At 44.3% G+C, this 24,440-nt stretch overlaps 2 protein-coding genes and 1 long non-coding RNA gene across 6 annotated transcripts in view; 2 read left to right on the top strand and 1 right to left on the bottom strand.

Moving 5' to 3' along the window:
* Positions 1 to 579: 579 nt before the first annotated feature.
* Positions 580 to 19,023, bottom strand: usp28 (ubiquitin specific peptidase 28). 4 transcript variants are annotated; one of them, XM_086226556.1, is made up of 26 exons: positions 18,859 to 19,023; positions 16,419 to 16,496; positions 15,912 to 16,032; positions 15,319 to 15,406; positions 14,848 to 15,010; positions 12,183 to 12,269; positions 11,967 to 12,104; positions 11,245 to 11,315; positions 10,551 to 10,627; positions 10,318 to 10,466; positions 10,110 to 10,237; positions 9,689 to 9,784; positions 9,436 to 9,615; positions 9,123 to 9,331; positions 8,236 to 8,306; positions 7,686 to 7,914; positions 7,118 to 7,462; positions 6,799 to 6,914; positions 5,766 to 6,044; positions 5,337 to 5,432; positions 4,972 to 5,150; positions 4,550 to 4,628; positions 3,997 to 4,076; positions 3,617 to 3,740; positions 3,115 to 3,313; positions 580 to 3,034 (listed from the first exon to the last, which is right to left on the bottom strand). In XM_086226556.1, exons 1-26 carry the CDS (start codon positions 18,901 to 18,903, stop codon positions 2,859 to 2,861), a joined length of 3,603 nt encoding a protein of 1,200 aa, XP_086082682.1. In that variant the 5' UTR covers positions 18,904 to 19,023; the 3' UTR covers positions 580 to 2,858. The 4 variants fall into 4 exon arrangements, with proteins under 4 accessions (XP_086082682.1, XP_086082684.1, XP_086082685.1 ...); XM_086226558.1 differs by having other exon boundaries at positions 6,799 to 6,911; XM_086226559.1 differs by having other exon boundaries at positions 7,118 to 7,459.
* On the top strand, positions 855 to 17,163 carry LOC147248131 (uncharacterized). Its single transcript, XR_015119486.1, has 5 exons — positions 855 to 985; positions 11,131 to 11,214; positions 15,929 to 16,128; positions 16,425 to 16,580; positions 16,743 to 17,163. It is a non-coding gene; the product is annotated as an uncharacterized LOC147248131 (long non-coding RNA).
* A 2,127-nt stretch (positions 19,024 to 21,150) lies between the features above and the next one.
* Positions 21,151 to 24,440, top strand: part of htr3b (5-hydroxytryptamine (serotonin) receptor 3B) — a 7,126-nt gene continuing 3,836 nt past the window's right edge. The window contains exons 1-7 of the mRNA XM_086226560.1: positions 21,151 to 21,232; positions 21,336 to 21,458; positions 21,977 to 22,140; positions 22,549 to 22,593; positions 22,806 to 22,915; positions 23,007 to 23,176; positions 23,377 to 23,534. Of these exons, the coding sequence (XP_086082686.1) occupies positions 21,196 to 21,232; positions 21,336 to 21,458; positions 21,977 to 22,140; positions 22,549 to 22,593; positions 22,806 to 22,915; positions 23,007 to 23,176; positions 23,377 to 23,534 (807 nt within the window). The 5' untranslated portion in view covers positions 21,151 to 21,195. The remainder of the gene's footprint in view (positions 21,233 to 21,335; positions 21,459 to 21,976; positions 22,141 to 22,548; positions 22,594 to 22,805; positions 22,916 to 23,006; positions 23,177 to 23,376; positions 23,535 to 24,440) is intronic.

Here is a 24,440-nt window from a genome sequence, read left to right as displayed (position 1 = left end):
CACATTACTGGGATGGTGAAGCAGGTTGAGTTCATTTCACTGATGGATGTGATGACATCAGCAGCTATGAGCCCGTCAGATGACCAAAACCAGCCAATGAAAGGACTTGGACTATAAACTGAAACATAAACTGGATAAAATGAACTGACTGGGTTGAGAATCGTAATAATAATAATAAAAAGAAGGATATTTTTCTGGGTATTCAGTTTACTTTTTTACTTAACAGATGTTATAGTGATGTATACTCTCTTTACATGAACATATACAGAAGTCTGTTTTTTAGTTTATATTTGGTTAATTGCACTTTATCAATGTATAGAGGAAAATATAGTGCAGTATTATTGAGTCACGGAGAAAGTGTAAAGTATCTATATTATTGTTTGATATAAACTAGTTTATGCAATTTTTTTTTATTAACCAAAATAGATACCGCTCAGTGGATCTGAAGCTAAACGGACCCACTTAAATATGGGAGTTCTTTTGAAGTAGGTTTAAATAACTTTTCCAGAATGTTACGGCAAAACCACTCCTTCATAACAGGGAACGAGCGAATCATGATATCCACACGTCTGAGCGCTCAAAAAGTGAAGTTTATTTCTACCCCAGAAGTTGACCTTCAGAGGCGTGGCTATCTGCCTTTGCCAATCAGCACAGGTGCTTTTGTCTGTCCGGGAATCTTATAAGTGCTGCAAACATCCACACAAAGCTACTAAAACAACAGTCAATTTCACGTCATGTGACAAATCTTACGTCAAAAACACTGAAGATCTGGGATCAGCGAGGGGGGCCGATGACTCTGAGACGCACCCCCCCAAAATGGATCATACCATTCCCTTGACCCTTGACCCTCACTCGGCTCGGACACCGGTGATTGACAGGTGCCGTCAGTTACTGAGAGCGACCGTCTCACTGACAGTTTCTGAATAATTAGGTGACACCTTTACAGCTGTTAGCAGCTGCTAACTACCACGCTGCTCAACGAAAGGTGAGTTGAAACCTCGTTGACCACGAGATGCGCTTACACGTGTGTGACGTCACGTCGGACGTGTACCGACGGGGGTGTTTTCAGCTAACATGCTACAGGTGTTTGAAACTGTCACCTTCAGCTCCTTCAAAAGAGTCTCTGACAGAATTTGTACACAAAAATCTTACATTTGAACAATTAAGAGTGAAAAACGTCCCTGTTAAACCACTAAACGGTCATTTAAAAGAAACGTCTGACAGCTACTTGAGAATAAAACACGCACTCTGGTACACCTGAGCGTCTCTGGGCTTTTACCTTCAAATGTGTAGTATTGCTACTTTCCACCAGGTGTCGCCGTTTTACCACGTTTGAACTTGGGAGCAACTGCGCACTACTTTCTCCTATGGCAAAGAAAATGTTTTCAATAAAACATGCAGGTGTGTTTGTGTGTGTGTGTGTGTGTGTGTGTGTGTGTGTGTGTGTGTGTGTGTGTGTGTGTAACAGTTTGGGTGTATTTGACTTTACAAAAACAACAATCAACCTTCTGGCGAGGTCAGAATTAAAATTCCTTTTCTGGTTTCTATTTTTTGACCGGAGGGAAAATTCAATTCTTGCATTAATTCTAGATTTGGTGAGGTGCTGGAGCTCCAGTAACGACAGCGATGGTAAAAGAACATATTGAAGATGTTTATTGAGCGTAGGTGTAAATGCAGAGTGGAAGCAGTGGCTGCTGCTGCAGGGCCAAAGAGCCTGGATCAGGTGATTCTGACTGACATGCGCATTCACGTGTGCCCTGATCACTGCCTGTCAGGGGCTACAAAGAGAGAACGCTCCGAGGGACAGAAAAGACACATCTGAGGCGTTGCCTCTCATCACCGCGGCAACGGTAGCAGGGCCGGCACACTCAAATCCTCCAATCAGAAACAAGCTGGTTGTGGCACACAGCAACAGATGCATTAATACAAATGTGTAGTGGATCAACGTGTTACACTATGTGTAAAATGACATTTCAAAAGGCTGATTAAAGAAACAGACCAATGTCCTTTGAACCTCTCTTTTTCCCTCCAGAGTCAGACAAGAGGATGGAGATGTCACTCTCCTCTCTGCGGCACCGGGCTGCTCGCTAGTAGTTAGCTTAGCTAAATAAATGGTAGTGGTTGGGAAGTGTTAGCATTCATCAAAAAGAATTTCTAACAATGTACGAGGGTTGCGGGTACCATTCTTGATGAAATCGTTTAAATGAGGCAACATGGTGATGTCAGAATCGAGGGAAGTGACAGCTGCAGCTCCTTTCTAACACTGGTTTCTGAACAAACTCTCACAAACATTTTAATGTGTACATTTGATCTTTCTAAATATTATTTGCTGGTAAAACTGCTCTGGAAATATACAAAGTCATATAAAAGGAGTACTTTTAAAAAAGTAAGTGGAAGCTTCTGATGTTGATGTTCCAGGCATTTGGATTTGGGAGAGAAATCAAACGTAGATGAAGGGATGTTTTTAGTCTTCTCGCTGTACAGGGGTGTATTTCTGCTGGGGTGTAGAAGTGCTGCCCAGTAAGGTGAGGGACCTCCTGTCCTGCAGCTGTTTCAAGGCCACAGTAAGTGTCAGGCACAGTTAGAATTATCCTTTTTTATTATTATTATTTTTTTAATAACGCGTTGAGTGACTAAAGGAAACGCTGTTGAGGGGAATACAGCAGCAGTATTTGGGAGTTTGGGGCCGTTGAGGGCGTCATCAGGTGACAGCGCCACCCCATCGCCCATCTAACCCTAATGCTAATGCTAGCTAGCTACAGCGCTATACGCGTCACAATGATACACATGTTCAATGACAAACCAGCAAAGGGCCTGCTGACAGTGAGCCCACAGTCTCTCTCTCTTCATCCTGGACTTTACTTCACCGTGACTACAGAGGTGTTGTGGAGCGACTCCATGACAGCAGCCAGGCGACTGCACAGGTCGTGGGCCGGAGTGACGTGGACTTTGGGGGGGTCCTTAAGAACAACTGTTTCAGCTGAGCAGTCCAGAACTCTGGGAAGAAATTCGCCCAGTTTGACCTGCAGGGAGTCTGACCACAGACCGAGAGCACAGAGATTAGAGCTCATGAGGCGACGCACATCAGCACTGAACCTTCTAAAGTAGGCTCACCCTCCATGTCCTGACCCAGACAGCAGCACCAGTGGCTGCGGATGCTCTCCATCGTGTCTCGGTCCTCCTGCGATAGTGAGGAGTCGCGGCTCATCAGGTGAAGGCAGGGTATGACCACCTCCTCCATGATGGCCACGCCCTCCTGCACCTTGCTCTCTTCGCCACCACAGAACAGCCGTGATGCACTTTCGTTCAGCGTCTGCAGGGTGGGAGGAGGATGGAGCAGCGTCACTATCGCTAACTTAGCAAGCAGCACAACTTTGATCTGAAGCCTTCAACTGGTTTCAGCCACTGAATCAAACGCCACTGAATTCTCCCAGGAAGAGAAACGGCTCTCTGAAGTACTGCTTGTTTTTAAAAACTCTCCAGGAAGTGACTGAATACGGCAGCTGGTCAAAGTTTTACTTTTGTACAAAACAAATTTCAAACTAAAGGAGCAGACGACCATGAAAGCTTCAAGTCATGCTGTAGCGCCCCCCCCCGTCAGCGCTGTCCTCCTCACCGTGAGACACTTCCTCCTGTAGACTGCGATCAGAGACTTGTCCACGCCACGTTTGTCCCCGTTCTTCAGCAGGATGGCGTTGGTGTCGTAGGCGTGAGCCAGGTAGATCAGAGCCTCACGCATCCTGCAGCACACAACAGACGACAGACAGCTTTACCAAGAAGAAACGCTTCCCCGCTGGTCACGCCTCTGTTTTAGCACCGTAGCTCAATGAAGCAGCGGCTGCTGGCATGGAGGACTTGAGGTCCCAGCACATCAACCCCAACATTTGTTTCACTAAAGATGCAGTTTTCCATTGTTTGTTTGTTGTTTTGATTGTTAGCTTCTTGCACAGTAAAGACAGAAAAGTAACCGTGGCGGCGGTGAATGTTGGCACCTACTTGCCGTGCTGGTAGTGCTCCAGCCCCGTCAGCAGGTACACGAACACCGTCCGGAACAGCAGGTAGTCGTCGTGCCACTGCTGTAGGAGACACACACCAGGTCACCATGTTGTGAGGCTGAAACGGGAAGCAAGACTTTCTTCTTTTATTTAACTCAAACATTCCATTTCTGGAACGTTGCGACAGCCGGGCATTTGTTTCTCTCCCTCCTAAATACACACAGGCTAACTGCAGTTTAATTTGTTTTATTGTGATCATGCTTTCCACTCAGAAAGAGGGGGAAAAAATCATTAAATTGAATCATTGTTTTGGTGTCAAAGTCCGCCGTCACACTCTTGGTTTACTTGCTTGTTGAGACAAATGACAAACGGATTCATTCTTTCTTTACTTCTCATCAAATGGTGCGTTTTTCTTGGACACAGCAGTGGGACTGGAAGAAATACTGGTCCAGTTAGATTGTTCTGCAGTCAGAGCTAAGTAGGCAGCAGAGAGAAGATTCATTTTCCGTTGAATTCTTCAGATTAGGAGAGATCTGAATAGAGGCGGGGAGTACCAGGTATTCGTCCATGTCCATGTCCTCGGGCTTGATGAGTCGCAGCTTGGCCCGCGCCTCCCTCATGATACTGATGGCCCTGCGTGGTCGTGGAGGTCAGGACACCCAGGATGAACACAACAGTGCACAGCAAGCAGTCATTTTCATGTTAGTGTCTAAAAAGTAACGTTGTTTTCTTAATATTCTGGTTTATTCATGATTATTTCCAGGTAACTTTGTGTCTTTGCTTTGCTGCTAATTTTCAGATCATTTCTTTCTAAATGACTCAGCGTTTCCTCCGTGGTTTAATAACTCTCTTTTTAAAAAATCAAGCTACTTAGATACAGAGAAATATAATATATATAAATATAATAGTATAATTATGTGTTATAAACAGGCAGGTCTGGTGGATGGGAACCCGTGACAGGTCGTTGTGTGAGTACCTCTCATCGAAGCTCAGGTTGCGGTCAGTAAACTGCTCCAGCAGCGTTCTCTCGATGACGCGTTTGGGTGCCTGGTTCTGGAAGAAGTAAACCAGAGCGTGCTGCAGACGAGCATCCTCCTGGAGTGTGGTCTCCTCCTGGGAGAGCTCATACAAGCGGGAGTACTCTTCATGGAAGGCCTGAGGGAACAGTGGGAGCTTAAATATTTGAACTTTCTATGATACTCGGAGTTGTGACAGGCTGCCAAGAACAGCCGCGGGAGTCAGGTGACTGACGGAGTTCAGACAGACAGACTGACAGTCCACGTGTTTAATAACTCTCTGTGGGTGTGTATTACTTTGCCGTGACAGGAGAGCGGAGCAGACCTTGATGAGGCCGGCCTCGGGACCTTCCTTGTCGAATATTTGTCTGGCCTTTGCGATGGCGAGAATGATGCCCTGCATTGCTGGAGTCAGCATCATCTGGGAAAACAATTGAGGAGAACTGAGTAAACACACAAATAGCATGTTGTTGAAGTATCACTTCTAAAAAAAATCACAAAAATATGCAGTCGCTCTGCAATGTTGCTGTAATCCCCTGTGATGTCATCATTGGTGGCCAACAAGCTTTCTCCCTGAGGTCATCAGTCCTTTGGCACAGTTCTTTAAACCCAAACTAATGGATTCTACTCTCGTGAGGGCAGATGAGCAGAGACGAGGTTGGACAGGAGGGAACGTACATGGAATATTGAGCAGTTGTAAACATGGTCACTGTGTGCACTGCTCCCCCGTCATCTGACTACGACCGGAACTCACCTCCTCGTTGTATCCATCCGCATCAGCCCTCACCATGATTCTGCCGACATTGGGTATCTCCACCTCCGAGACCTCGTTCTCAGGCTGTCGCTGTCTTGCTGGGACCTCCTGCTGCTGCCGCCCCTCATCCTCTGGATCTGCTTCTCGTTCAGGAACTTCTCTGGGATCCTCCTGGTCACCTTTGGCCTCCGAGGCCATGCCTTCCACTCCTGTGTCGTCCCTCTCCACCCGGAGGTCTGACAGTGCCGGGTTGTCGAGCTCTGCATTAGGAGCAGGACTCTGAGAGAGGACAGAAGCAGCTGTTAGCGTTTTGAGGGCCCACCAGCCTTTCCCAGGACCTTTTAGGTTCCTGAGTGTCTGTAGTTTCTATTTAACCTCAACTGACGCTTTGGTCGAGGCTTGGACAGCTCTGACAGATGTGGGCCAAGTGAGGTGGACCCATGGCTGAGCTTAGGCAGCCAAAGCTGTCATTCAGGACTAAATGTGGGCCAGGCAGAGAACTGGAGGTCAAGCGTTCATTCTTATCTGGGAGCACGTTGGATAGGAGACTGTGGAAGGATGTCTACACGTCATTTGTATCCAGCAGAGACCGACAACTCTTATCTACTTAACATAGGAAGATTTTTGAGGTGTCTGTCCCGTCACCTTGTCCACATTGTTCCTCCGCGTCCAGGGAGCTGAATCTGTGACCTTTAGAGCCTTCACTGCCAACATTTATCCCAAAGCTGCCTCAGTCCAAATATACAATATCAAGATCTTGTTTTCCCATTTGATGGTCTTTTCAGAATCTGGACCAGATTATTTGAAGCATTAAAGAACTGGAAGTTTCTAAAGATCCAACATGTCTGTTGTGCCCTTTCCATTCTTTTTACGTGGCAGCCTGCCAGATATTACGCTGGTCCCTCCATCACTATTCTAAGTGGTGAAATGAGATCCTCAGCCTACATGTACACTTGATTTTTGTGGCCTGGAATACCTGACCTATATTCTACAAGAGCTGATCAGGTGGGCAGAGTGCCACACACTCGCCCACCTGACTCTGCTGCTCCTTCTCAGCTGTGCCGGGCTGAGGGGTGTCGGCGACTGCTGCACTGTTGATTTCTGGTTGGCTGCCAGCGCTCTGGGGCGGTGGCGGTGGTGCCGATTCTTCTGGAGGAAAAGACAGAGAGGGAAGCAGACGGACGGATAAAAAAACTTTCCACTAAATGTCTGTCTAAGCTATCACCCCCCATCATGTCCTCTCAGCTGTTAATAATAATGTTTATAATAATAATAATAATAAAAATAAAAATAATAATAGTAGGGTTTTAAATGCTTATTGAAACCCCTTTCATTCCCTGCCCTCCAGTCACCAGACAGGCCTTCAGGCTCCTCTGCAGGGTCTGGCTTCGGTTCCGGGTCCGTCTGTATCTCTGGTTGTGGTTCTGAAGCAGCTGCCTGATCCAGATCTTCAGTCAGGGGTCCTGACTGGGGGGCCGGCTCGACTGGTTCTTGCTGTGTATCGTCTGCAGTGGGTTCTGGGGACTCTGTGGAGACTGTGGACTCTCCCTGTGGCGTTGCTGTCTGGCAGAACTGCTCCTCCCATTCACTGAGCTCCTGCTGGAACCAGCGGTTATCATCGTGGACGTAGCGTCTCAGGATGGACGGTAGTGAGTCCATGCCACGTAGTACCTGGCCTGTCTCGTTGTCTGTGTCTTCTGAATAGAAGGGGGGGGGGTCAGAGTCAGTATATATACTTTGGAAAAACATGCACGTTCATTACTTACTTTCAGTAACAAGTACGTGGTGAGCGAATACATTTGAATGAATTACATTTTCCCGGTCCCCACAATTCTCAAAACACCCTCTGAATATTAACTGAAGCGTGATATATGGCTTTCGGTCAAGGGAACCCTTGGAGACGTTACGACCCGTAGCTACCTGTAATAAGGTGGGGCAGCCTGTCATCAATGTACATCAGGCAGTAAGCGCTGGCATTGGTCATCCCCCCGAAGGAGTCTCGCTCCAGCTCCTCCCACGAGGACTCTGTGATACTTATATCGTTGTACTTCATCCAGCGCTGGTTGGCGTGGTCGTAAATGTAGGCCCAGTAATGACCCGCTGACGCCTGACCCTCGTGGACGAGCACTGCGTGGAGTCTGTAGGGTACCTGAGTGAAAGTAGGCTAAATAATGAATGTTCAACAACCAGACTGAGGTGTGACTGTTCAGCTCACAGCATTATAACCTTCAAATGTTCAGTTCGTAAATGAAGCACAGCGTTAGTCGAGGCAGGCCACGGAGCCCAGCCTGACTAAAACCGCTGCTGTCACAGCTGGCCATCAGACCCAGAACACACCCCTACTGCCAAGTAAACTCCATGCAATGACAATGAAGTTTCTTGTATCCTGTTTACATCATTTCTCTTCCTTCTTGTCTCCATTTCAACACATTCTTCAGCTGTAGAGGTAAAATGCTGCCGTTTGTCTTACCTGACAGAGGCTGTTGTCTGAGTACATGCCCTCCAGCACCTGAGTGAGCCGATCAATACTGGCCTTCAGCTCTAACACAAGGGAACACAAAACTGATGAAGCACACCAGCATCTTAGGGGAGATTCATTTCTTAACCAGGGAGGTTCTGTTTTCACCAGATACACAAAACTACAATTTTGTAACTCTGACTGGTGCTACAGCAGCATTTATGCTGACCGCTTCAGGAGCTGTCATCGCTGATTTGAAGGAACAGTCGCTACCTGCTGTTGTCACTCCTCAACTGTAGCTCCTCAAAGACGCAGACTAGCGAACGCATAATTTAAAGCCTGACAAGATTGTTTCTTGCACAATCTTGTGACGATGTGATCTCTCGTATTTAGCTGCCTCTGAAAATGAATTGAAACATTGGGCTCTATGTTTTTTAGACTTGTAGCTCTTTAAGCCAAGCATGACACTCATGTAAAAAGTACAGTTCTGTATTCAGAGTGGTGAAAGAAGTCCTAGAACCTGGAAGTGAGTCTCATACCACATTTGTGAATTTCAAAGCTTTTTGTGTCTGAAAAATGGCGGCTGCTAAAAAGTATCTCAACAAAACAAGACTGAAAGAAGAGGCTCAAAGCTTAGTTGTGGCTCAGGTTGCTCATAGTCTGATGGTGGCTTTGCAGGAACAGTTTAATTTACACTCGAGAAAATCATCAAAGAGGTGTTCACTAAGAACAAAATCTGCCAGTCTGAAAAACGTTATCTTGCCACTAAGCATGTTTTTGCCAATGCTGAAAAATCCAATGTTAAAAATGCCATTAGCTTTGGGTCGAGGGAACCCTTGGCGATGCGAACCCCAGTACCCCATCCTCCCGTTACCGTGCGAAGGCATGTATCAGCGTACCATTTATGTCATTCTCTACTTCGGTCCTCCAGCGCTGTAGGCAGGTCTTAACAAAGTGCAGCTCCTCCTCAGTGATGCTGTGGGGGGCAGGATGTGGCGGGCAATCAATGGGGTGTCTGCACTGCGTGAATGGCTTGTATATAGGGGTCCGTTGGCAACTGGACAAACTGGAGACCGGACTGTCCGGTGAGTCTGTGTCTCCGGGTTCACTGAGGAATGCAAAAAAAACAAAAAAAAGACAGGCCTGAAGTCTATCAATCAGTGTTTACCAAAGCCCAAGTTATCAGAGTAAGAAAATAATATACTCCTCAACCTGTTGTCTTTGGATGTGGGTTCACTGAGTGGGTGGCTTGCAGGAGTCGGTGAACATGAAGCGGGTCTCATGTCTTCAGCTGGGGAAACACTGGAAGGCTTGGTGGTAGCAAACTCCAACACGAACTGCAGCATGTCAGCCAGAGGGTACTTGGCCGGTCCTGAGCCGTAGTTCTTGTAGCTGTGAACAAACGGCCGGAGACGCTGAGGGTTGGATTTGCTCCCACGATGCTGAACGTCACACCTGAACTTACCACTCAAGTTTCTGTTGAAGGGCTGCAAGTTGCTCCTTCAGCTTCTTCACTTCTCCTCTCCTCTCGTTGGTCTGCTCTATGTTTTTGTGAAGATATCTTTAAACAAATATGGAACAGGTCATTTCTGAGAGGTTGGCTGGAACACTGTAATTGCCCTTCGACACTGTATTGTTGGTATTTTGTTAGATGACTACGTTTAGAGAAGGAAAGATGAGGATTGTTTAGCTGCTTGTTAGCAACCACCAACAAAATGATGCGACACCTTCAGCTTGTGCTCATGATGGACCTCACTTCAGGCATTTCACTGACAACCACTTGGAAAAACAAAACAAAACAGCTGACCGATGTATTGATGTAATCAAATCTGATACCCGTCCCCGCTGATGAACGCTCGCGGTCCTCTTGTTTGAACAAAGCTCACCTGTCCATATAAATGATTTGAGGAAACTCAAGCTTCTTGTGGATCTTCTCAGGGCGACCGAGCTGGGTGTTGAACTCAAATCTCGACAGCTCAAATGTCAGAACTGGCGGTAGCTTTTTGAACCATCTCTGCAAACAAGAACGAGAACCGACTTTCTGACAGGCTGAAAATGCGTAACATGTAGAAGTTCTGATGATTAAATATTCACCTCGCGGCCAGATGTGACGCTGTGCTCTGATTGTAGCAACTCTATCTCCTTCTCAACCATAGCCCCTTCCAGACATTCGTCCAGGTTGTTGAAGCCATTGACTTGCAGGGGGTACTGGCCAAACTGCTCAGTGTTGCACAGCGTCTTACCTGAGCAGAGTCACATCAGTGGGAGTGACTGAGAGCAGAACACAAAATAATGATAACAGCATTTCAACAAAAAACACTACTTACCCTCGTGCCTTCTTTCTGTCACAAAGGTGCCATAGAAAAGCTGCACCATGGGGTTTTGTTGTTTGTCTTCTGTTTTACTAAAAGTGACAGACAAATTTACAAGTATTAAATTCAGCAAATAGACGAGCCTCCACCGTCTCCAGAGTCGGACAAGTAGATGGAGACCTTCCTCTGTGTGTGGACTGGCGAGCCGAGACCCGCGCTAGTTAACGTAGCACAATTCATGTCATTTCATTCTACGACTGACAGCAGCTAAGAGGTTTGTTGCGGCTTGTAAGCTAGCCGCCCACAGATGCCATAACATGAAGAACGTGCTGTTTTTTTTCTTAAATTCAAGAAGCTTTATTGTCATACGAGCACACGTTTACAATTGCTTTTAATAATAGTGGTTCTTGAGATGTAAGGTTTGTTTTAACAGGCTAATCAACCCCAAAGTGAACATTCAGTCATTATCACTCCTCATCAAAGGTTAGGTGACGTGTTAGTAGGTCTGGTTATTATTAGGCATTTTTTATGAACTTTATATGGTGTGATTCTAAGACATTAACTCATACTTTCTTTCTTTCTTTCTTATTTTCAGATGAATCTTATACGTGGTTTCCCTGTCAAGAAGTTTTCTTAAACTCGAAAGCATTCGCAGCCCATTAGAAGATTAGCCACAAAGGTAAGTGGATGACATCAACTTATAGGTCACCTTCCATTGGCAGCCAGCTGAAACGCATCCTCCAGCCAGTCCAGCAGCTTGTGGGAAAACTCACTGACATCCTGAAATGATGTGAAAAATAATCACAAATATGCACTTGACAGCTGCACGGTGGTGCAGTGGTCAGCACTGTGGCCTCACAGCAAGAAGGTTCCGGGTTCGAGTCCCGGCTCAGGCACGGTATCTTTCTGTGTGGAGTCTCCATGTTCTCCCCGTGTCTGTGTGGGTTCTCTCTGGTACTCCTGCTTCCTCCCACAGTCCAAAAAACATGCAATTGGGGACGAGGCTGATTGATACTCTAAATTGACTGTAGGTATGAATGTGAGTGTGAATGGTTGTTAGTCTCTCTATGTTGGCCCTGCGATGGACTGGCGACCTGTCCAGGGTGAACCCCGCCTCTCGCCCGTTGACGCTGGGATAGACTCCACCCCCCCGCGACCCTTAATGTGTAGGAATAAGCGGAAGATGACGATGGATGGATGGATGCACTTGACAGGGATATAAAAAGCATGAAGGTGAATTGACGTTGGAAGCAGCAGTTGGAGGGTCCAGCTGTTGCTGCTCTGGCTGCCGTTACTCACTGCTGCCCCTTGTGGAACAAAGTTGTATTTCAAGACATCAGTGTTAGTTTGTTCAGGCTCGCGTGTTCCCCTAAACCTTGAAGTAAAAGCCATATGAGCAAAACCACTAGATAAATAGTGAATCTGTTTTACCTGCTGGGCCTCGCTGGTCCTGAAGGCGTCTCGTAGCAACTCCACAGCAGCAGACGGATCCACGAACCGGCGAGTGGAACCCACCATGAGGGCAAACAGGCAGCGCAGCTCTTGCATGAAAGCAATGTTCCTCTTGTCCTGTTGACGTGTCAAACTTCACCCACTCCGTACATCACAATGTACCTTTTAAATTCCCACAAATTAATCAGTACTTACGGCATGGCTCTTACACTTCTCCAGTATTCGCTCAGACAGATGGTAGTTGAGAACCAGCCTCCTGAACACAGGCAGGTGGAACAATGACTGCAACGAAACAAGAAGCATTCATTCAACCCTCCAGTCGATGTCAAACTCTGAAAATCACAGATCATCCTGGGGGGCGGTTTAACCTGGAAAAGACCACGGAGAAAACAGTGAAACTTACTGTGTAAAATGGGTAAACATGTTTGGTAAGGAGTTGCTGAATGAGGTCAAAGGTCAAGGTCACTGTGTCAGGCACACATCAAAGGGACATGCAGCGGTGTTTCAAGTCGAGAAATATTTCCTGAGTTCCAAGCTGTTTTTCTGCTTTTCTCTACAGCTGAGACTGCTTTTGTTGTTTAGACCAAATTCAGGACACAGTAATAAACGCACAAGCTGGAAGACCCTTCCCATGACAGACTAATCACATTAATATTCAATCAGTTTTATATGTCATGTGCTGCAGAGCACTTATGAAGATCCTGATATACGTTCCACTTAAGCAGGAAATTCCATTACGGCTTATCTTGGTTTTACGGTAATTTATACCACAAAGGATAAGAGCAGGAATATGAGCTGACAACTGAACTCATGTGGTCACTCTGGCCTCAGTCTGATAGCATAATTACGTCAGTGAAATGCTAACAAACAGTATCACCACTAAACAACAAACAAACAAAAGGTTACACTATGAGCATTTGTATTCCAACAGCTACTGGATAATAACTCCTGTCCGTCAGGGGTTTGGCTTTAATTGATGGAAGAGCATATAAACGGACGCAAACAATTACTGTCAATATTGAGTCCATTTCAAGCTCAGGCTGCCACATCTCTCGCGATTTAATTATTCTCCTGGCCGCTGCATCTCGAAGAAGGCTCGGGTTTCTGCCAAGCCACCCGATCAGCCTCGATAACTTCAGTCTGGAATAGAATTAGCGGCTCCGAAGAATACAGCGTGCTCTGACTGAGCAGGAAGATGTCCACACCTTCCTGTTTTCATGCTGTCTCTGATGAATGGATTAGCATAGCAAGTGAAAAGGAGAGATTTGGTTTGTATTTATTGTTTCAAGGATTCATTCAGAAACATGCTAGGTGGTGAATTCCAGAGGAATCTCAATGTGCTACACACCTGTTTACCGATCATACGCAAAAATATAAATCAAAGCTACATTACAAGAATTGCTAGGAAGACCAAATAAGGTTTGCAGAGTGAATACAAGGTGTGACACTTTGACGGACTCAAGTGAGAGATGTTGGAAAGGGGAAAGTTCAGGCCTGTAAACGTTTGTTGAGCCAAGTGAGAAGGCTATTTAAAGTCTCAGCAGAAACGAGGTGAGTCACCGTTAGAACAGGTGGAGGGAACTCGGTTACCACTCTTGATGGTAAATGTGCAACGCACACTGCATTATGCATTCTGAATGCTCTTGTTCAAGTGTCAGACCCCCAAGACTATCCAGTTTACTTGACATTAATAATGTCTGTGTGGAAGCAAGAACCTGACTCTGTCCCTGCATCAGAACAGATGTTAACGTGAGGGGAACACGACACCTTTTTAGGAAGGTTCCTCGTTCATCGTCTCCAGAGCCAGAGAGGAAGACAGAGACCCTTCTCAAGGGAGCTGAGACCCACTCTGGTTAGCTTAGCACAATGAATGGGAGTGGATGGGAAGTGTTAGCAGTACCTCAGCCAAGCATCACTGAATACACTTTGTACAAAACAGTTTTTGCCTGCATGAATGTGATGAAAATTGTGTATAACATTCTTAATGAAAGACATTTCAAAAATACAAGGCACTCTAATTGTGTTGGGTGCAATGATTTGATGCAGTATCTCAAAACTTGGGCCAACAAAACAAACGTCGGTTGTTGACTAGAAGACGACTGCTGCTACTAAACATGGCCGACTTTGTTAGGGAGGAAGAGGAGGACAACTGCTGGACACACCAACATCCCTGACATGATCTAGCGGAACCAGAACACAGTGAGGAGGAGTTACAGGTTTAAGATTAAACTGAGCAGGCAAGACAAAAGTATGCTAACATTTCCCATCCATTTCCACTCCTTGTGCTAAGCTAATTAGCAGTCAGCCAGTCTCTTCGGGTCTCGGTTCCCTAAAGCTTGGCATACATAGTGTGATTTGATGGTTTTTGGGTCATACGAAGTCTCCTGAATAATAACAATAATAACTATAATAATAACGTCATCAATAGAGAACTTTTCAAAACAATGTTATTATACAACTGAAACGGTGTTGTATAAAAAGATCCGACCCCCGGGGTACCCCACAGGACACCGTCCCAGTGGTGAAGTTGTGACAATAAAGCCTTCATCTGGACAGTGTTCACTCGGAAGTGTACGGGGGGCAGGAGGACCAATCACAGCTTCATCAGCTGCTCCCAAACTGTCGTATGACAGAGTGAATTTCAAACATCAGGAACTTTGGTTGGCTGCTCTCGCACACTGGAAGTCAAGCATTCGTTGCATTTTTGTCATTTTGCCGAGTGGCAGACAGCTTCAGCAACGTGATGTCAGGACTCTTGTTTTTGCTTCTCTTCGCACTCCCTCAGCTATGGACTGGACACGTTTCCTTGCTTGTCACCCAGTTTGACCGTGATCGTCACCTGCACCGCCCTCATTCTCACCTGGATAACAGCACTGAACCAGCATGTGTTTCCGACATTGCGAATGCCAACTGGCCAGTCGTCCTGGCGGAGCCAGTCTGCAGGGCTACACATCTCATTCTGGACCTCGCATCTTTTCCTCTTCATTCTTGCTGTGTTCTCCTCAGCACTGGCCTCCAGGGCCCTGTAAGGATCAGATCAGCTGACTTGATTTGACAGCTCTCTTAGACATTGGTGAACTTCCTTTCCTCTGTTTACACTTGTAGAATAAGAGAGGAAGTTAAAATTGTATGACTGGAGTCAGGTGCTCTGACTTCCACAGGGCAAATCATGTTCACCAGCTTGGCAGTAAATGTTGAGTTACTTCATCAGTGCCAGGGTCAGTTTGTGGACTGCATGTGTTCACTGGATGTCAGTCCATGGGAAAGTGGTGGATGAGTGACCAGAACAGGCCTGGTCAGCCATCAGTATCAGCAGCCCGTTCTGGCGTACCTGTTGAATTCTCTCTCCTCTTCTTGAGCATTGTGGGACTCTTGCAGGCTGAGTTCAATGGCAGTCTGCAGTTCATCTTTATGAATGCCTGAAGAAACAAACAACAACATCTCATTTGTGTCCCGGAATGGATAAACAGTTGTGTTACATTTCAATGAAATTTGGAGCAAAAAATAGTCGAATGTCTGTCTATAAAATTCTGATTCTGCCTTTCCACCTCATTCAGCGGAGACCCGGGTTTCCCACAACTAAACAGTCGAGCAGATTTCTGCCTCCGGACGGGTTCTGACTGGGCAGAGGCCTTTGAACAGAGCAGAGGGCAATGTGGACGCTCAAAGTAGAAGGTTGCCTCTGCCATACGCTGCCAGTTCTTAAACCCAAACAATACGTTATCCTAACTTTAACCAAGCAGAAACAGAAAAGTGAAAAAATGAACTTGCGGGTGAGAACGCTTGCACTTCATCACGCAGCTCCTCAAAGGTCTGGCAGAGAGTCGTCGTTCTCTCCGTCAGAGAGACGCTTCCTCTGCTGTCCTCTGACAGTTTATGATTGTATGGTCTTCTTGTTTTGTTTTGTTTTTACCAGCGGCCTACCTTTCTGTCCCTCCCAGGCCACCTCAGAGGTCCCTGACTCCTGTGGTTCTCCAGGATCCTGAACCTCTACTGACTGGGTCGTCAACAGTCCAACAGCTTGTCCAATGTCGCCCTGACTGGCCTTAAAGAGAGGACAGATGTTCATGCTATCGAGAGCAGCACAAGAAAACAATCAACGTAGAACATCTGTAGAATCAGAAATGGTCTGGAAAAAAAGGTAATGGAAGAATCAGAAATAAAAAACTCTTCATAAATTGGCAACAGAAACAACAAAAGATTTATCAGACAAACAGCAAGTTAATAATATAAAGAAGAATTATATCAAAAATACAAAGACGCGAACGCTTCAAATAATTTATTGACTAAATTACGTGGCTGTATGGCGAGTTTCATTGGTCATCTTCAACGGAGAGTGACTGACATGCGGTCGCGGCTGAGATTTTGTTATTTTGGCTTTAATGGCATCCAAATACGAGTCCCATCCCACTGCTGGTGTCCCCGTCCTACCTTCAGGGCTCTGTAGAGCGACGGTGGATCCTGGACCCCCGTGATCTCCCTCAGCTGGTTGATCAGCATTTCGCTCTGCTGAGGGAAAACAAAGGTCAAGTTCCTTCATGAAGCTCCAGCCGCCATCCTGCATGTTTGGGTTGGTGCTGGAGAATAATAATGGTATGGAAACTTTTTAAACTGGAACAGAAGTCCCAGCCTGATGATCTGGGAGACTGTGTCCACATCTGCTTACATGAATACTCTAAGTTTCATATTTTAACACATTGAAACCACACATTGAAATATGTGAATTTTAAAAAGTAACATTTTCTTTATTTGCAGATATTTACCACATTCTGTCCTCGTCATCAGGTTTGTTTTTTTAGACACTGGACTGACACTTTTACATACAAATATCCAAGTCCGGTTCATTGAACTTGTAAAAATGACCTTGAAAAATGGCCCCCGTGATGGGAGAAGACTTAGAAACAGAATCTGTGAATGATTTCAGTCCAACACCTGATGAAACATGCAGGGGTCTGAATGGCGGCTGACTCCCACTCATCGGTATGGATCTCGTTATCTTCGTATTTAAATTGTCTCATCCTGAATGGAGACGGGACCTTTGCCATCTTCAAATAGATTTGTATGGATACTCCTTAGTTACTCGCAACAGGAAACAACAGATTACAAGTAAATCATGAACCAGCCACTGCGGATATTTCTGTCACTCTGGAATGATTTAGCAAGGATACGGGAATAAAGAGAGCAAAATAAACTGTTGTGTCATTCATCCAAATGGAATCACGCATTTTCCAGTTGCCAGTAAGGCCAGTATTTATGACAGGCTGTGTCAAAATACCAGTATTGTGGTGCCGCAGAGACGTCCTGCCTGTTTACATCATGTTCTACAGACTTAAGACCATCTTTGATACACAGCCTCACAAATGTCACAGTTAGTATTTTTACCATATAATGTTAGTAGATGTTTTTCAAAAATCACGCAGCTCTGAGTAAATGAAGCTTTTTCTCTGCTGTTATGGGTGAGTTGGAGAAGGCTGGTGACCAGACCCAGGTTTAACTAACTCATAAAACCCAGTTTTAACTAACCTTGCCCCTCAAACCTCCTGTTGCTTCACTTGAAGCCGCTGACCCACATGGACCGGACAAACGCCAGCCTGTGGTGGTCCCTGGAGGACCAAGCGTTCTGATGATTGCTCAACCAAACTGAGAATCAAGTTTTCGTCCTCAGTAGGGCAGGAAAACTGACTTTTAACCAGGAAAAGTCACTAAGCAGAAAGCCGCTTCAGCTGAGGTGACGTGTTAAAGAATGAGCTAACTTGAGTTTATCCTAAATAACTGCGCAGCAGCTCATGGAACATACCAACAACAACAAACTTTCCCAGGCCGTCGTGTTTTCGCCTCATGGACACATGAAGTGCTTAAAGGAAACAACATGGGTCTGCTGAGTGAGGGGCGCTAAATAAAGCCCTCGGCCCCGACAGCAGGTGGAAATATCAGGCTCTCGTAGACGCACGTAGGAAGCCAAGAGCAGGCCGACCAGACTTATATGGAGTCCAGGGTACATCCGAGACCCCTCAGTTAGCCTCTATTTTGGGCTGCTGACATGGATAGCGCAGGCTTCTGTTTATCATTCCACTCAGCATGCCACCAGACCTGAGTGACAACGGCTCGGCCTCCCTCCCTCCCTCCCTCCCCTCCCCTCCCCTCCCACACACATTCAGTCCAACAGAATACATAGACAAACAAATTGTAAAGATTATTTAACGTTATGTAACTGCACAGAGCTGGAATAATGATCTCATACATGCAGGCCTTCCCTGGAATCATAAACCAGGCCTGTTATACAATTGGTTGTGATACTTTTTGTTGAGTTTTAATTTCAAATGCAGGCTGTGGTCGTTTCAAGATGCATGCTTCTAGTGGAGAGGGAACGTGGAAGTGTCCACTGTGGGTCCAGCCTCCAGCAGCCTTAAGAGCTGGCTTCTATTCTGCCGCTGGCCGAGTTTCCCTTTCAAAGAAGTCCCTGACACCTTCACGTTTGAGGAATTGGTTTCATTTTCCAACTTAAATCATCATAAATTATATTTTGATATGTCACATGTAATATAGAATGAGGCTTATGAACACTATAGTTAATGCATATTTAATACATTGAGAAATGTCACTGTTATGACCAAATGCAGGGATATGACAGTCTAAAAATAATAATTTTTAAAAAGTATGTTGATATGGTGCCAAAATCAGAAATGATTTCTCACCCATGAGAGAGTGTTTGAATTATTTTCCGTTCTCAGCTGAACACAACACGACACTCAGGCTAAGTTTGAACGGGCAGTTTTTTTACAGCGGATTCCGTCAGACAGCAGCGGGTTAGTGTTAGTTCAAGCTAACATGGCACTCGTCAGAACAACGGTCCGTCGTCCTTTGAGCTCACCGAGTTCGTCGAGTTTTCTCCATGTTCGCTCTGTTCAGATCTCATTTCCGATTAAAACAAAAACAACCTGATCTTGTTGCCGTTTTGTCCCAAACTCTCTCAGCCTGCCTCCGACTCACACCAACTCCATCGGTCAAAGAGCGGCGGGCCAGCTGCGCGCGCCAACCTGTCAAGACACGCGCGGGCACAGTCGGCGCGCCCCCGCAGCGGGAACGACGGAACCGTTCGTCCGGACTCGTCAGTGGTTCGGCTGCGGTCGGTGGGTCGTTTCTCAGCTGATATTATAAACGCAATAGAACGAGTCATTCTACAGAGCATCGGGATGGTCAGGGAGAAACCAAATGGATATGATAGATAGATGGATGGGTAGATGGATAGATAGATAGATGGATGGATAGATAGATGGATAGATAGATAGATGATGGATGGATGGATAGATGATAGATGGATGGATGGATGATAGATAGATAGATAGATAGATAGATAGATAGATAGATGATAGATAGATAGATGGATGGATGATAGATAGATGGATAGATAGATGGATGGATGGATGGGTAGATGGATGGATGGATAGATAGATGGATAGATAGATAGATGATGGATGGATGGATAGATGATAGATGGATGGATGGATGATAGATAGATAGATAGATAGATAGATAGATAGATAGATAGATAGATGATAGATAGATAGATGGATGGATGATAGATAGATGGATAGATAGATAGATAGATAGATAGATAGATAGATGGATGGATGATAGATAGATGGATGGATGATAGATAGATAGATAGATGGATAGATGATAGATGGATAGATGGATGATAGATAGATAGATAGATAGATGATAGATAGATAGATGATAGATAGATGGATGGATAAAATATATTTAGTCTTAGTTTTAAAGCAACATGTATGTATCTACGTGTGTGTTTGTACATATGTGTACACATGTACACATCAATGCATACATTAATGTATGTATGTGTATGTTATAAATATGTCTAAATATATTTATGTATATATGTATATACTTGTACGTTCTTATTTGTGTATATGGATTTGTGTGTGTGTATTTTTACATATGTAGTTGTGTGTATGTATATATGTGTGTATGTATTTATGTTATTATTTGTGTATATGTATGTGTCTATATGTGTCCGTATGTATGTACATATGTGTGAATATGTATATACTGTGTATATACAAATGTTTAAATATGTGTATATGTACTGTATATATATTTGTATATAAATGTGTGTATGTATATATGTTTGTGTATATATGTATGTAAAAATATGTATATATGTATGTGTATATATGTGTTTATGTATGTGTATATTTGTATATTTATGTTTGTAAGTTCATATATGTTTGTATGTATGTATATATGTACATGTGAATATCCATATAAGTATACACATGTATATATACATATATGTATGTGTAGTTATGTATATATATATATATGTTTTTGTCTCGATATGTATTTTTGTATATATAACTGTATAAACTTATGCTTGTGTCTGTATGTATTTTGCTAAATGTATATATGTGTGTATATATTTTGTTTATATATGTATGAATATATGTATGTGTGTATGTATATATGTGAATATATATGCATATACATACACATATTCACGTGTATATATATACATATAAAATACATTATTATAATTATATGTATTTATTCATGTATGTGTACATATACATATATTTATGTACAAATTAATATATGTGTATACACACATATATATTCAGATGTATACATACACATAAATATCCACATATAATGTCTATGTGGCTGTATATATTCATGTATATATACATATATGTACGTATGTATATATGTGTGTATGTATGCATATATAATTTTATATACTTATGTATCTGTATAATGTATATTTTGTATATTTTTGTTTTTGTATGTGTATGAATGTGTCTCTGTGTATGTTTATATGTATGTGTGTATATGTACATATACACACATATATTCACATGTATATATTCATACATACATATAAATTTAAACGTATATTTGTATGTATTAATTCATGTATGTTTTGTATATGTCTATCTATATACACATATATATTCAGATTTGTATAGATACAAACATAAATGTATATATACATATGTATATATATACATATGTATATATATATATATATATATATATATATACACACACACATTGGATTTATTTATTTATTGTAAACCGATGCAGGAACAAATTCTACGTTCTCTGTTAGCATTTAGAAGCTCAAGACGAACGAGTCTTGCCAACGTGTCCTCTCTGGTTTTCGAAGCAGACTTTGAGGAACAGAAAGATGGACCAGAGCGACGAGGCGGCGCGTTTCCTCTCGGGTGTGTTTCCGTTAAATGTATCACCTTACACATCCAGCTGAAAATCAATATCAGTGCAACCAAAATGTCGTCCCTACCCTGCTCCTTGTTTCCCTCCTCTCAGTGTTTAGGAGACTGCTGCTGCTGAGGATAAACCTGATGGTTTCACAGAAAATCCTTTTGGATCCGCCTGTAATCTGGATTCTAAGCTTGATGTCTCTCATGTGGATGATCCTGGTGTTCTCAGGTAAGATGCTCCCTTTTTTTAAACTAAATGACCCAAAAACCTTTAAATGTTGTGCTCTCTTCTGCCTCATGAACACCTCCAAAACTTTTGAGTTGCTGTGAAACTTTTCTTTTTATTGCATCATTTCTATGTGACTTGCTCGTTCTGCTTATGTCCAGTCAGTCAGATGTTTGTGGTCTACTTTCAAAACTGAAGCGTCACACTTGATGTGACATGTGAAACATCCACAGCAAGTGTGTGAGAGGACACCACAAACACCAGCAGGAGCAAATACATTCTTTCTGGCAGCAACGTTAGCAGCACAGCTTCAGGAAAGTGTTGATCAGACAGGTTAGCAGGGCTCATCTCTTTACATTTACACTTTCATCATTTGCAACTGATCTGAGCAGCAAGGGAACTCTGATGCTGCCTGGATGACAGCTAACATCTCATGAATGCAGTATTTGAGGTGTGTAGGTGTTTCGGGTGGGTGGGTTAGGGTGTCTGTGCCCGGTGGCTAACCCTGCTTTGCCCTCCAGCCCATGTGGCTGAAGGTGTGCTGGAGAAGCCGAAGAGATCTGCCCTCAATCAGCTGACCAGAAGCCTCCTGAGGAAATACGACTGTGGAGTGAGACCCGTTCACGACTGGGCCAGTCCCACCACCGTCTACATAGACCTCATACTCCAGTCTGTCCTTGACGTGGTAAATATGACACGCGACTGTCACACCCCTCCTTCAAGAGTGGTTCAAGAAATTTGATAGTTGACATCAATGTGAAACCGACCAACTGCTCCACTCTGAAGCATTAAAGGAAAACTCCAACTTTTAGGGAAAGTCTTTTAATGTCCGTCGTCTCCAGAGCCTGACAAGAAGAAAATGGAGAAACAAGCTGAGACTCACGCTAGTTAGCTTAGCACACTGAATGGTAGTGGGTGGGAAGTGTTAGCATAGCGTGGGTCTCAGCTGTTTCATGCAGCACAGCACTCGTCTGGTTCTGGGGGATCATTCATTAATAAAACCATTTATCAAAAGTGTCTTTTTATAAAAACAACAAATGTGCAAAAATACACAAAAGTAAAAAGTGCCATGAGGATATTCTCCTGTTCTCAGGACGGAAAGACCCAGAGCATCACCACAAGTATTTGGTACAGACAGGTGAGCTAAAGTTCCTTGTTCTCTCCCATTTTCACATTTGAAGAATCCTGTTCTGTTCTGAAACATTAACAGTTCCCCATTATTATGATTCCCAGCATTCCACAGAAGCCACTGGAAAACACTTTATTTCTTTAGAAATTTAAAAACTGATTCATCGTCCATCGATATCCGTAAATGGCACTAGTTTAGTAGTTCTTTTCGTCTCTTCTCAGATCTGGACGGACGAGTTCCTGGTTTGGAACCCAGGGGACTTTGATGGAATAAATGAGATCTCGCTGTCATCCGATGCCGTCTGGATTCCTGATATCATTGTCAGTGAATTGTACGTTTGATTCTGCAGTAAATGAAACGATCAGGCGTTCTTAGCGCCACATCCTTCATTAACCTGTGGTTCACCTCCTGTTTGTTCTCAGCGTTGACGAGGGGAAGTCGCCTCCGATCCCCTATGTCTACGTCAACTCCTCGGGCTCGGTGAAGAACTACCGGCCCATGCAGGTGGTTCTGGCCTGCAGCCTTGAGATGTACGCCTTCCCGTTTGACAAGCAGAACTGCAGCCTCACCTTCCGCAGCTGGCTTCACTCAGGTCTGTTAGCTAGAGGTGCGGCTTTCATTTTCAGCAGGACTTCTTTTGGAGCTGGAGGACTAAATTGTGGTTGGGTTAAAGGTCAAGGTCACCGTGACAGCCACACGCGTGAGAGGCATACAACGATGACACAGTATTTCTACTGCATTATATACTGCCTCTGCGCTGCTTCCTCCCTCTCTCTCCATCATGCTCTGCAGTGAAGGAAATCGACCTGGCGTTGTGGAGGAGTGCTGAGGCCATTACGGATGATCAGCGTGAGTTCATGAACAATGGCGAGTGGGAGCTGCTGTCCATCCCTTCACGGTACTGGCATGTCCACCAGGATGACACCGACTATGCCCACATCCGGTTCAACGTACGTGACTTATACCTGACTTAGAAATCAAACTCTATTTATTGTGCAGGTGTAAAAGCTGAAGCCACTCCTGGAGAGTAGTTACTGCACTGCGATGGCGCTGATTGCTTATCGATGGCTTGCCATCGATGACGCCCTCCCCCCAACACACACACACGCACGCACGCATGCACACACACACATGCACACACACACGTTGGGCAGTAGAATTGTTAAGTGAAATGGCTGCGACCTTCATGGATCGGGCTCATGCACTAATGCCAAGTGATGAGGCTGAGGCCGTCTCTGGTAAGTAGAGAGAGGAGCTGATAGACAGGGGAGGGTGGGCGACCGTAGCGAGGCCGTCTCACTGGCGCTCTGATCAATGGACTTCTTGTTAGTGGCGAGGAAAATGGCCCGTAGCCCATTGCAGGTGGAGCAGGGATGGCTGCTATTTATTCAGCCCAACGAGCAAAGACTTGTGAGTAGAGGAGCGTTTGATGGCTCGCTGAGAAAATGTCTGCTGGACAAGTATTTGTTTACTTACATTTCTTAGAATTTTTCTGAATATAAAACGTAAGAGACTGAAGGATCTGGATGAAATAACGGTTGTTGAATGTCACAGCGACGGTCGGTGCACAGCTGGAGGAGGAAATTTCAAAGTTTATTTGTCAAAAAAAAACCCACAAACACATGTAGTTTAGATTAGAGGAGTAGATTTGAGGATGTAAGAGTGTAAGACAAGTATAACATTTAGAAAATAATGCTAATATTAGTGTCCATTCAGCAACAACTAATATTGTTTTTTTAAATCAGGAATACAAATGAAAATTTTAAAATCCAAAATTGAATTGAAATAAAAATCAATAGAATTTATCTATTGTATCTGGTAAAAAAAAAAAAAACAATCGATTTGATTTTTGCCTG

This window comes from Aulostomus chinensis, chromosome 15 (assembly GCF_037954235.1).
Source record: "Aulostomus chinensis isolate RoL2024-O1b breed Wild chromosome 15, RoL_Achi_v1.0, whole genome shotgun sequence".
Lineage (NCBI taxonomy): Eukaryota > Metazoa > Chordata > Actinopteri > Syngnathiformes > Aulostomidae > Aulostomus > Aulostomus chinensis.
The sequence above is the reverse complement of the archived record's forward strand: the minus strand, read 5'-3'. Positions and strand labels throughout refer to the sequence as shown.